The sequence below is a fragment of the Nanorana parkeri genome, unplaced genomic scaffold, assembly GCF_000935625.1.
Source record: "Nanorana parkeri isolate BGI_ZX_2015 unplaced genomic scaffold, ASM93562v1 scaffold987, whole genome shotgun sequence".
Classification (NCBI taxonomy): domain Eukaryota; kingdom Metazoa; phylum Chordata; class Amphibia; order Anura; family Dicroglossidae; genus Nanorana; species Nanorana parkeri.
In genome coordinates, this window is record NW_017307255.1 from 374885 (window position 1) to 388495 (window position 13611).

Here is a 13611-nt window from a genome sequence, read left to right on the forward strand (position 1 = left end):
CTACTAAATGAGTTGAGAATCTCCACCTAATAAATATTATGACTAGTCACTTCCTTTAGTAAATCACCTTTATTCAGGGTAATTCCACTAACAGCTTTCTCTAGTAGCTAATCTACAAAAAATCTTACAATAATAAAAACATGGGACAAGCTTGTTAAATATGAAAGACATATAACAATCTGCATGAATTATAATATCTACTCATTGAAAATATACTATACTAACTGATGATTTGGGTATTCTACCATCGCAGCTCCACCAGGCGCAGTAACCAACTCACAGATCTCCTGGATGGACTTGCATCCTTGGGTCATGAGATTTAGTGCTATACAGCTTCTATGGACTGATATGCGACCTTGAAATTCCTGGTCTGCACATTTGTTTAAGAGGAACTCCAGCCAAATTGTTTTCCAATTATGAATAGAGTAAGGGAGGGTTAGAACTGCTCTCATGTTAGGGGACATTTAATATACTATAGTTGTCACTAGAACAGGAGCAGAGTAAATATATTTGAATAGAGGCAATTTTTACAGTGACAACTATTAAAAGTGGAATTTCCACTCTGTTATCGAAATTAAGATGACACCACTGTGTCAAAAATTAAAGTAGTACTGAAGCCAAAACTTTTTAAAAAAAAGTTTTGTATAGAATAAGAGAGTGTTATAACCCAAGTCAGCTTTTTTTTGCCATCTGTGTTTCATTGGGGAGATTTCCCTTCACTTCCTATTTGATAGCCACAACAAGAAGTGAGAGGAAATCCCTCCAAAGAGAGAGATCCCTGATGGTCAGCAACTCACCAGAACTAGGGCTCCTTTGGAAGAGCTCCCACATATTCCTGTTCTGGTGACAACCCAAAATTTGGGATGTTCTTTCATTTTCAGTGATAACGGTCACCAGGACAAATAGAGGGTCAGTCTCCTTAATGGGGACACATACGGCAATAAAAACCTGACAGGTGTTCTAATTCCTATCTACTCTCCAAAAATTTTTTAAAAAAGTAGTTTCAGTAGTTGCTGGTTCCAGCACACCAGGTTTCCAGCATAAAGAATGTTTAACACAGGACCATAACTATGTTTGATGGGGACCCACAGCTAAACTAATAAATGTCTCCCTGCCTCTATAATTTCCATCTCAAAGGCCATTCCTCTGGTGACTCTGATGACTGTTTGTTGGCATAACAATTGTATGGATGTTTCCAGCTATATATACTGTACATACATCTACACAGATTTACTTTCTAAAGTTATCGTTACCTTCATAAATCACTGTGTAGCCAGACAGTGGAAGCCCGCCTGTGGTTTTAGGTCTAGTTGCCATCTCATGGTGTGTTATGGCCATAATTACACCCTTGTAAAATAAGTAGAGTGATCAAGAATGCTAAAGCTATTTTTAATTTAAACTGGTATGTACCTTAAATTTCAGTCATGGTTAGGTTATATTTGCAATATTGTTCTACTAAAAGAAGAAATTAAAACTAAATTTAATGTGCTGTTTATTTTCCTCTCAAGGTCAAAAAATTAGTTAAAACATATATTTGTGGATATCTTTGAGGATTACAACTACTGCTCTAGCGTTTCAGTATGGGATCATTTTTGATCTGCTCTGTTGCAATTGTTGGAGCAACTTTCAGCCCATTCATCCAAACCACTCTAATAAAGTTTTAATTTTGCTCTGATGTATATATTGCATGTGAGTATGGCCCACATTGTAATTATAAATACTTTGTTTGAACTAGAAATATATCCATGATGTGGAGCTTTGGCCCGAGCAGTTTTCTTGCTTTCTTCCCTTTGCACCCCTGAAGCTTCTGCATTTGGACACACAGATACTGTTCAGAAACATGAGTCTGTATGGGGAGCTGGACTGGATGCCACAGCAGGTTTGATGTTTTTCCTAGAGGGACAAGGCTAATTTATTTGCTCTCATCTTCTAACCAAATCAAATGTGTATATTTCTAAATGTCTGTTATAAACAGGCAACAATGTCGTAATCCTGTCTCGATTTTTAGACTGAGTTACCTTCCATTGACTAACTTGTATTTTGTAGCGCAAGCTTTTGAGTCATACCATTAGGGATGGGGTTTGGGCTTGCTACTACTGTGGGTTTGAAGTGAATCTTGGAACTTCAAAATGTATGGTCCCAGCACATTTTAGCTGCTTTGTTCTTGATAATTTTTTAAACCATAATGCATGGCCATTAAACTATGGCCAGCAGGTTAAGAAGGACCAATAAGGAGGCTTTTGGTTAAGCCAGACCTCTTACTATAAAAGGGGGTGGGGGGGGGGGGGGGGAGAAAGAAAGCGAGCTTATATAATGAGGGGGGGGGGGGGGGGGGGGGGGCACAGAGCAACATAGTGTCAATGAATTGGAAGCTGCTGTAGGCAAAGGATATGGAAAGCTAACAAACTGCATAGGGAGAGGTAAGGGTTATTTAGGAAACAGTACTTTAATTACAATTGTTAGCTCTTTGGGTAATCAACAATGTTGCTGACTTTTTTATGTTATTATTGGGGGCTTTTTTGTCTTCCATTTTATTTTGTATTTGATTGGTGGTCAGTGGTTACTTTTAAGTGCTGTCCCATCAATTGCAATTTTTTTCTAAATCATCCATTGAGGGCACAGAAATGTAGTAATTCTTGGACATATGGGTTATATGCAGCTGCCTAAAGGAGGTGGAACCATCACATTCACTCCCTTACCCCCCAAATCACACAATTAGAATACATGTTAGACATACGCCAGTTAGACCTATTATCCCTGATTAAAACAGTCCTGTTGCTGGCCTATAGGTGTTATCTGCAGTCTCCTAATTCTTGTAGTAAAACACCTGCATGTACTCTTTGTCTCTAGCACATTGTTGCCAATTATTGCCAGTAAAACTATGCTACTATTGGGCAATGTTACTGTATCATTGGCAGTAAATTATTGTAGTAAAGTGCTTGATCTTTGTCTCTGGGGAAAAAATGTTTTGAAATTGTCCTTCTGCTGTTCAATTTTAGGCTGCTATGTCATCTGCTGTCTCCTAATTCTTGCATTATAACACCTGTCTGTACTCCTTTTCTTTAGCACATTTCAGTCAATTCTCCTTCATTGACAATGTCTTCCTTCTGACCAGTTTTACACTGCTGTATCATCTGCAGATCTTTAATTCTTAATGAAAGCTTAATAGAAATTGACCAGTGGCAGGACCGTTTTGCACCAGTGAGAACAGGGACAACCACAGTGAATGACTTGCCAATCTGCCAGTCAAACGGGTCTATTACCCTTTGATGAAAAATAATCTGTCGCTGTAAATTTACCGACCTGAAAAACCTTGTTTTCAAACTGAAATGAATCATATTGGGCTGCTGCTGCTGTATGTAATCCAAGCTGTTTGTAAAAGAATATATCTATTTCATAACCAAATATATGATCAGTATATGCTGTCACTGAGACTGTTAGTAAAAATTGTACTGTTCCTTAACACCGCATGCAGCTAAAGGGATCCTCAAGCATGCGATTTAAAGGATTTCTGTATTTTCAGTGTTGCCCTCAAAACCGCATAAGAAGAGCATCTACCCAATGTACAGTATTTTTTTTTTGTGCCTTGGTGCATGTCTTCCATGGCAGGGCTCAGCTTCCCATGCTTTTTTGACAGTAGTTTGCCTATTTGCCCTAACAATTGCCAGACATCAACACCAAGATGTCAGCTCCATAGGTTACTGGGACTGGTTACAGGTTACTGGGCAGATTGTGAGATGAAGGCTGAATTTCGGGTAATTGCTTGTGCAGACATATTTTATTAGGGAGGCTGGAGGATATATGGAAGAATGTGATTTATTAGTTTAATTACCATCTAAGATGTGAAATGCCCTAAAAAATCTAAGATTTAAAGTGACATTAAACCCTCAGATTTTTTAACATGAACCAATAACAAAACCTTACTGTAATCCATGGTTGTTTCCCTTCTCTTTCCTGCTCTTCCTTTTAAATCCTCATGTCTTCTCATGCTTGGGGAGAACTTCCCTTTTCAGCTCTGGGCCTCTTCCTGTAGTGCTGGCTCAGGTTTCAAGCCTATACAAACCTACACACAGACACCGTGTATCCATTCCTGAGACATGGCAGTCTGCTGCAACACAGAAGTTCTGCAGAGCATGAGAACCGATACAGATTTAAAAGGAAGAGCAGCAAAGAGAAGGGAAATTACCATGGATTACAGTAAGGCACACATTACACTATTGTTTTATGTTAAAAAATCTGAGTGTTTAATGTCACTTTAAGAATAGATTGGATTCTTTTCCCTGCTTATACTGTAATTAATAAGGGATATATTAGCGTTGGCATATTTAGATTAAAAGTTGTTTGACTGTTTTGTATCAGGATGAAGTCTTTTTTTTGTGACACACATTTGAGCACATTTCTCCACAGGATTTTATTACTGAGGTATGTGAGAACAAAACTGCTGAGGTTTGATAAGCATTTGCCTTTTTGTGAACAAAATAAGATCTGCATACAGAGCATGTTTTTTCCCCACAGACCCAATTCCTCTGGAGGAAGATTCAGGCTGGTGCAAACCTGACCAAGAATACTATTCTGTAAGTCGTGTGCAGAGTAACAATATGACCACCAGGTAGAGCAGCAAGCTTTCTCTTTGTTCAAGTTTAACTAGAAGCTCTAAACTACACTGTTGTTTACTGTTAGAGAACTTTATTTGCTACCATTTTGGTCAATTTATTAAACCATTAGAAGCATTTTGTTAGATCTGTTTTATAAAGTAAGTGCAAAAACCTTCAGAGCCTTCAGAACCTGCCCTTGTCCTCTTTATATTTCCTGTATTATCTTGAAGAGTCTGTTAAGCCTCCTAGTTGTTATCTTGGATTAGCCTTTATGTTGCAGATATTTGCGAGCTGGAGTGGCTGAGTACTTTACCAAAAGACAGTGGGGAGGGCTGACACCACTAAGTCCACAAAAATGCTACGTGTTGTCAGCCCACAACAGGGCTTAGGAGCGGAGTGCATTTCTGGCAGATCAACAGGTCTTTTTCAGTACTTGCAGGGTCTTAAATAGGATAAAATATGGGCAAATGTGCATGTATTACATAGATATACTACATAGTTTTTTTTTATTTTGCCTTAACTTACGCTGTAAGATAGTTCAGCTATGTTTTGTCTAGATTGAAGAGGTCAACAATGGACCAAGACAATAACATTTTTCATATTGCTTTTATTGTACATAGGACCCTTGGGACTTTGGCTAATGGGATTGAATGTGACAACCTGCAGCAACTTAACTCTCTTTCAGATATCAGAGACGTGGTTAAGTATCTACAAGGGATTCCTAGTGGTCTGCGCAAAAGTCTTGTAAGAATGATTATGTTATTGATACAGTTTTGCGTCATTGATGTGGTTTCAGGTTTTAAATATGTGTATTCATGTTCCCTAGAGAAAGTGTATCTTAGAAGAAATCGAGAAGCGGCCTGAGCTATCCTGGGAAGACACAGGCTGGATGGGCCCTGAGTTTGTTACTGATCTCCCGTAATTTTTTTAAACTTTTCTATTCATGTGTATTTCATACCCATTCAGGACTGTATTTTCAGTAAGGCACTTTTGAGCCAGTACCTGGGGTAGCAGGGTCATGGGATAACACCGAGCCTAAAAATTAGCAAATTGTGAGAAATTGAGATGTTTAGAGGAGTGAAAAGGATCTTTGTAGTTAAGGAAATATGAAACCATCTCTCCTTTCTCTTGCTTGGTGGTCTTTAGGGTAAAAAAAAGTATCTTTGCCTATAAAGCAGTCAATTTGCTCCCTCTAATAGCAAATTGTAACTAGAGATGCTACTAAAATAATCACATAACACAAGGGGCAGAGTTTGTAAAATTGAGATGTCATTCTCGGTTGTACCTAGAAAGGCATGATGTCCAAATACTGCCCTGCACCTACAAAGTTCACAGGCATCTTGGAGCCAGGATATTGTGGGCATATTTAATGAAGAATAACAGGAATAATGATACGGTATGCGGAAAGCAATTACCCATAAAAACAAGCCATGTTTAAGCGGTCTAAGTATCCCATAAATCATCATGTTCTATACACAGTGTATAGATGTGAGGATACTGAGGAATGTTCCAATGCTGCAGCGTAGGAACCAGGCAGGAAAGAGCACTGTCACAGCTGGCTGGCTCTGAGTTTGGGGAGAGTATAACCCCACTGCAAGGGTTAATAAACATTTTTCCTGGAGTTCTTTAAGGGGATACCTTGAAGCACCTGCTTGGTACTGTAGAGCATATTAGCTGGCATCAGTAAGGACAGCTTGCATACTTGTGCCCCTCTCGCCATGGCAGTACCGAGCTATGTGTTTGCTCTTCCAGCTGGTATGTTTGAGGGTAAAAGCAAATTGTTTATAGAGAAACAACGCTGATTAGTTGTTAAAGCTATTATAGATCCTCCAGCAGATTGGTGGATTACAACCTGGCCAATCACGCAACTTGTAAAGATAACACTTCTTATAATTAATTGTTCTTTTAAGGTTAGTGTCATTCTGTTTAAAATCAACCTCTACATATATATTGTATATTGTATTATCCTAAGTTCATTGTGTGGCAAATACGTTGCTGTGCAATAAAATATATGTCAACAAGCCCACCTCCAAACTATAGAGCCATGAGTTTTCTTTCCTTGATGTTATTCAATGTTTACATTTGATTACAAATTCTGGAATTCGGGAATATGGGTTTTTAAATAGGATTTTGTAGCTGTGTCACTCCTGCAATATGCATCAGGATAACATGATTTCAGTTTATTTAATTTTTTCCAGGTTAAAGCTGATTGAAAGACTTTCCAATGAATCACTGAAGTTGTTCCTGGAATATGTTCATAAATATCCCAAAGCTTTCATGGAACTCCCAACTTACAAGAAATCTGTATTGGCTCAAAGAGCACTGTATGCTTTGGTAAGAGGAGCCAATGTCAATGACAGTTTTTATTCATGCATATAAGCCTGCCATCAGGGCTACCTTTTAGTATTCATTGACAGTATACCCTTTTGTGCAGGCTTTGGAGGTGTAACTATAGCCATATAGCCACAAGCTTTTTTGGCTAATAAAGCTAAAGGCTTTGCATGTTTGATGTTTTGTACTACTTCACTCTTCTTAACCATAATCTTAACCCTTATTAACCCTTAACCTAATATTAATTAAACTACATTTCCTTTTGAGTGCCAAAGCTAACGCACACTTTTTCCTTTATAGTTCCTGCTCCAAGATCAGATTCAAAATGATGTGTGACTGTGGGTGTCAAATGTCAGGATCTTTCAGACAAACCTTTTGCATGTGATCAAATCATTAATTATAGCTGCCCAGCTTTCATATATGGGCACCATAATGTTTATACTGTATACACTGCTGTACACTGAGTGCCCAGACTATTATGACCACCTGACGTTTGTAGACAAATTAGCTATAATTAGCTATAATTTCGCGCTGAAGTTGCTAGAGGGCCAGACCATTATAAATAGGGAAGCAGGTTGTTTACCACGACAGTAGAAGTGATTTGTTTCTGACGATATGGGTAAACAACGCGATTTACAGCCTTTGAACGTGGGATGATTGTTGGCGCTCTGAGCCATGGAGCGAGTATCAGCAAAACAGCAGAATTCGTTAAATGTTCAAGAGCAGCTGTTGTTAAAGTGTTTAAAGACTGGACTGTCAGCGGAAAATCTGGGTCTGAACGTGCAAATTGTGGCCGTCAGCGACTAGTCAATGTTAGGGCAGAACGGAGAGTGGCAAGACTGGTACAAGACAACAGAAGGGCAACAGTGCAGTGTCAGATTCCTCGCATCACCTTTCAACATCTCGTGGAGTCACGAGGCGGCCCAACGAAGTCATCTCGTGGAGTAATCTCGTGGCCCAACGAAGTACTGATGGGGTGGTCATAATAATCTGGCCACTCAGTGTATTTGTCAGAGGGAAGGTAAACTAGCCTTAACAGCTGAGGTTTAGTTGTTTTTTATTAGTATGGTAGTATTGGTTGGTCACAGTGTGAGTTTCTTCTTCAGCAATTAAATATTATAATATTATTTCAGCAAATCCCTGGGAATGTAATGATAACTGCAGAAGAAATGGATTTGTTGGGACCGCTGTTTGGTTTTATTGGAGAAGAAAACATTTCTCTCATACATAGAAAACACTTGCTCCTCCACCTTGATGATCTGAAGATGTACTGTGTGTCTGAGGAATTCAGTAGACATCTGGGGAAGATCCTAGTGGAAGATGACATGCTGGGGTATATGAAATACAACTTTGTGTATAAGATAAGTGCTTCATCTGTCCCATTGTACAGTTGCTTACAGAAGCCGCACAGCGAAATAAGTCATTTTTATAAGAATATTTATAAAGCTGTGAATCATCAATTTAGCAGCTTTCTTGGCTTGGGGTACCTAAAGGAGCATTTTCCAATTGCCATATTTATAAAGCCTATTTGACACCTTCATTCACCATTGTACTCACATCACTAAGCCTACAGGCATTTGTCATATATTTCAATGCCCATTCTTACATGGGAAATCCAAGTCTCAGTAACAATTGTATGTTTGTAATTTAGCAAATGTAACCACTGTCAGCCCTAATTGGTTTTGTACCCCTCTGATTTTATCAGCGATTAATCAATCATCAGTCAATGATTGTTGGATGTGGCAGACCAACATGGCTCATCACTGCTCTTAGATCACTTCACATTAGAGTCCCTGCATATGAAAATTTTAGCATTTACCCTCAGTACATGCTGCCAGGAAACTTTATAAATGTGGAAAAAAATGCAGATCAAAGTGAGCCATTCAACCTCATATGCCCATTAGTGTCATCATGACTAATACAAAGTGAAGGTATTTCTCATAGCAGTCGGCTCAATTGTATCCATCAATTTAGTTGATCTTTGACTTTATATATATCTCCTATCAACTTTTCTTTAGACATCCATCTAAGTGGACTCACAAACACATAGAACAAATTGGGAGGCTGATTTTTTATCTTTCCCCAGAAAATCTCAGTTCTATACACAAGGTAAGAAATTGAATATGTCCTTTCAGGATGAGTGCATTTGAAACTAAAGGCTCTACAGATGGACCTCTCGATTTCAATATTCATGTTTGTCTTCTGATTTAAAGATCAAGCATTAACACACTGATTATTCATTCATAATGTACAAAATCAGTCATCTTACAGAGGTGGTGGGGCTCAGTGCTGTGCTGCTGCTCTGCCATAGTAACACCCATAAATTGGTCTTCAGCCTGGAATGGAGCACAGCACAATTAGAAAAATAAAGTAATTTTATTCTAAACCACTGCATGGATCTCAACATGATCAAGTGCTATGTGCACTGGGTACCCTGTGAGATTCTACAAGGATTGTTATCTTCTGGTGATAATTCTTCTTTAAAGCAGAACAATTGTATAATGTTTTATATACCCCATTGGGTATTTACTGACAACCATGATCTGAGGCTGAGAGCAAGATTCCTGCCGGGTTTATCTCTCAGGAATTAATTATAGAGGTATTTCCATAAAGAATGCCCTAAGGAACAGTAGCAGTTAGTTGGAATGGCCTATAGATAAATAAAACACAATCATCTTTAAAGCTGGACTGCAGTATAAACTTTTTCTTTTAAATGTGGAATACCTTGGCAAAGTGCACTTTTGACAACATGGGAAGTGAAGAGACTCTCCCAAAAGGTACTTTGACATCACAAAACACCAGACAGAGATTCTAACCTTTTCCTGTGAACTAAAAGTAATTTTATTGCTGTCCTTGATATAGAGATTCTGCGGATATCCTGTCTAGTTCAGGAAGTAAGAAGTATGGACAAAGATGAGAAAAAAACCCACAAAGTTTCAACCCTTTCTTTTAAAAAAAAACTTTGGCTGGAATTGGGTTTTTACGTAAACCGTCCGTTCAATGTCATTCGATATATTGACCACTCGTTTTGGGTTAATTAGATGCACAGTAAATTCCTGGTAAACAAAGGTGTCTGACTCACAATACAAAAAGAAAATATTACACATTTCCACATCTATGTTTTACTGTTAATGAGCGAGTAATAAATCTTGTAGCTGTTAGCTGGGATTTGCATGCTTACCTTGGCTTGTGTCTAGGATGTGCTGAGACGAGACATTTTGGAATGGCTTCTGGAGAGTCAGAGAGAATGGGAAGATAGCGAGATTGGAATGATTTGCACCAAACAAAATTCTAACTTTCAGGCCAGAGCAAGGAGCATCAAAAAGCTCTTGGCATCATCCTTGACTAAAAATGGTTATCGCAGCAGCAGAGGTAAGGCACAGAAGTATGAGCTCCTCTACCAAGCTTTGGTTTTACAGTCATTTAATTCTGCTTATGTAGAATCTTACCATCATTTAGATGCTTTAGCTTGGTCTGGTGTGATGCTTGCATGTAAAGATCAATATATCTGTAGCTTGCATTTAACTTGAAGGTAAACAAAGGCTGTAATTCAGTTGGAGTGCAATTCAATGGACAAAGACTCTCATTAGGCAAAGAAACAATGATATAAGGGGACATGGAAATTAGACAATACAATCTACTGTGCGTCATGGACTGGGCAAAGGCATAAAACCATGTAAAATTATCTTATGGGAGAACTCTGCAGATGTATGAACCACAGACTACTTCTCAGTGTCTGCATATTTGATATTAAAATAGACCTTCACTACCCAGGTCCACTTTAGCTCCCTACAAATCCCCCCCCCCCTTTTATCAGAGAAGGGTTTGCCCTGTTATTTTTGTCTTTCTTCTCTTTGTGTTTCTAACCTCATTCTTTTCTAATTCGTTATCTTTTACTTGTTTCGTTCTCCTCTACGGAGGTGTTTGTTTTAGGATGGGGGTTTATTTTCCCTGTTTTTTCTTTATTTATTAAGCAAACCTGTTTTCTCATAGCTTCGAAATATCTCATACTCAGCTAAGATGCATTGGAATTCTTTTCCTCAACCTATGAGATGGTTGTACAATATTTATACTCTGTTTGTGAAATGTGAACATTTCTCAGCCATTTGTGACTTGTTCTTTAAAATGTTTACTAAAAACGTTTTGAAAGAGAAAAAAAACAGTGGAAGGGGGCTTTCTTGTTTCTTTATTTTATCTTGGTGGCCCTACTCCCACTGCCTATGTAAGAATGACATGTCCTGTTCTGGTAGCCTCCAGGGAGATCCCAGTCACATATCCCAGGAAGCTGCAGGAACAGGGACACACAGCAGCCACAGGGGCAGAAACAAGAAAACTAGATATCTGTCTGATATAAATAAAACACAATCATCTTTAAAGCTGGACTGCAGTATAGACTAGCTGCTGAGGAGACAAATGTGATTTGTAACTCTATGTGCTGTTATTTACAAAGATTTTTTTAAGGATGTCTAATTTTAATTCAGCTGACTGCCACTTGTAACATACTGTATGAACGTTGCTCACAAGCTGAGGTGGGTTGGGAAAGTTTGGTGCTGGGTCGGAAAATGGGTTTAATTTTCTTCTGAAGCATGAAAGGTTTTTGCTTTAATATGTCGTTGCGATTATCTCTGCAGAGCCGATTCCTAGTTGTTCAGACATGAGAGTGACATTTCCCTCAGCATGGAGTGCAGCCCAGATCAGCGGCATGTCTCTGTCCGATTTTGAAGGCTGTCTCAATATAATCACTGAAGATGCTGATTTTTCAGTTGACCAAGCAAAGACTGCTCTGGGAAAAATAAAGCAGGTAAAATGTCCAACCGATTTTAATTATCTACAAGCCTTGAGCTAATCATGTTGAGTACTATTTGAACATTACCAGAGGACAAAGGAGGGAAACAAAGACTATTTAGAAAGCTGATTTAGTACATTTAACGTTTTCAAGCAGAAAGGCAGATTAGACCTGAAGCAATGGAACACAGTTATGTTCCTAAATTACTTTCCTTGGACTATTGGGGGGGGGGCTCATGTTATACAGTGATCGCTCCATGTATTGGTGTTTGTGTTACAGTTGTTTGGCCCAGTGAAGAGTATGAGTCTGGTGCATATTCTGCAGATGGGAAAACTTATCACTCACATGAATGAAAAATACTTAAATGAGATGAATACATCTGATTGGGCAGTCGTGTCTTTTCTGGGCAGAATGAACAGCTGGACCCCTAAACAGGTCTGACATATAAAAAGTAAAAACTGTTTTATGGTGCTGTAAACATCATGGCTGCTTATGATCAATTTATGATGAAGAATTGTGTGCTTTTGTTTATTATTCTCCTCCAATTATCAGACTTCTCTTCAACTGACAATGAACATCCTTATAATCTGAGCTTTTATCTACAGATGAAGACCTTAGTGTCCAACATTCTCAGGGAGCACAAGAAAGGGGCATTAGACTTAGATCTGATGGAACTAACAGCTCTTGGACATCTGATATGTGGTCTGGGAGTAAAGGAATTAAGGAGAATGAATATTCAGGAGTTCAGGTCAGTTTACCCGGATGTATATCTTGGTTGATGAAATGTACCATATTACTTTGTAACAGATATTTATATTTGTTTCTTGCAGCCAGGCCGCCGTATTTGTGGGAACCCTGAAACTAAAGTGTTCTGAACCTCAGCTGGAAACCTTAGTGGATCTAATAACGTCCAACTCAGCATTTGGTGTGGTGAGCCGATGGGGCCCTGAGATCTTTACAGAGATTGGAACACTCGGAGGTGAATCTCTGTGATGAGTGTGATATGAGTGCTCTTGTCTGGTGATCTGGTCCAGTAGCTTAAGCAGCAGGCAAATTTGTGGTATAACAGGCAAGGTTCAGTACACAAGCAGACGGCAGCAGTATAGGAGCAGGGAGAAGCGTTGTCAGTGATTAAGCCAAAGTCAGAAGCCAAAGTATCACGTTTGAAGTGGAAGGCGATAATGGTAGTTGGTAAATCAACAGTCAAGGGTCGGTACACGAGTAGCAGTATGAGAATGATGTTGTATCACAGTAAGAGCAGGAAGTGAGATAAGTAAGCAGGAAGCGAGATATTGGCAGGAGCACAATAATCTGGAAGTACAGATGCATGGCTTAACCTCTCTGGCGGTCTGATTATGCAGGATTTTAGCATGCCAAAGCGGTACTTTGTTTTTCATGGCAATTTGTTGTTTTATATTGTATGCCTGTAGTTCTTAGTAAATCTTAGGAATAACTCACCTAAATCTGTCCAAACGAGTGCCGTATGACATCCGGGGTATGGTCAAGTTTGAAACACGAAATCATAAATTATAATAATAATTTATGGCTATCATTTTGGCTATCATTACACCACTGGGCCAGGGTATGATTGGGTGTCATCAGGGCAGAAAGTGAGAGGAAATCTCCTTAAAGCAAAAAACAAAACAAAAAACTCATAGAAGTTCACGTGTTGCATTGCGTACGTACATTGTGTGTTGTCATGAGGTAACGTGCATTGCGTTAAGGCAGACCTTTTATTTCGAATGGGCTACCACCACACAGGAACAGACCAAAAAATGGACATGCAGCATTTTTACAGATGTAACATACCCAATGCACAATAGTGCATTACTGTGCATTGGAGTATGCTGTAATGCATGTCTGTCAGTGCCACATTGACTTAGTGCTTTATAGGCGCTA

At 38.9% G+C, this 13611-nt stretch overlaps 1 protein-coding gene across 1 annotated transcript in view; it reads left to right on the forward strand.

The window, feature by feature from the left end:
* STRC (stereocilin) overlaps nt 1–13611 on the forward strand; it is a 40490-nt gene that overhangs the window by 16363 nt on the left and 10516 nt on the right. The window contains exons 14-25 of the mRNA XM_018566907.1: nt 1736–1879; nt 4516–4574; nt 5216–5339; nt 5422–5513; nt 6794–6929; nt 8060–8259; nt 8945–9035; nt 10124–10298; nt 11558–11727; nt 11992–12147; nt 12318–12460; nt 12543–12691. Of these exons, the coding sequence (XP_018422409.1) occupies nt 1736–1879; nt 4516–4574; nt 5216–5339; nt 5422–5513; nt 6794–6929; nt 8060–8259; nt 8945–9035; nt 10124–10298; nt 11558–11727; nt 11992–12147; nt 12318–12460; nt 12543–12691 (1639 nt within the window). The remainder of the gene's footprint in view (nt 1–1735; nt 1880–4515; nt 4575–5215; nt 5340–5421; nt 5514–6793; nt 6930–8059; nt 8260–8944; nt 9036–10123; nt 10299–11557; nt 11728–11991; nt 12148–12317; nt 12461–12542; nt 12692–13611) is intronic.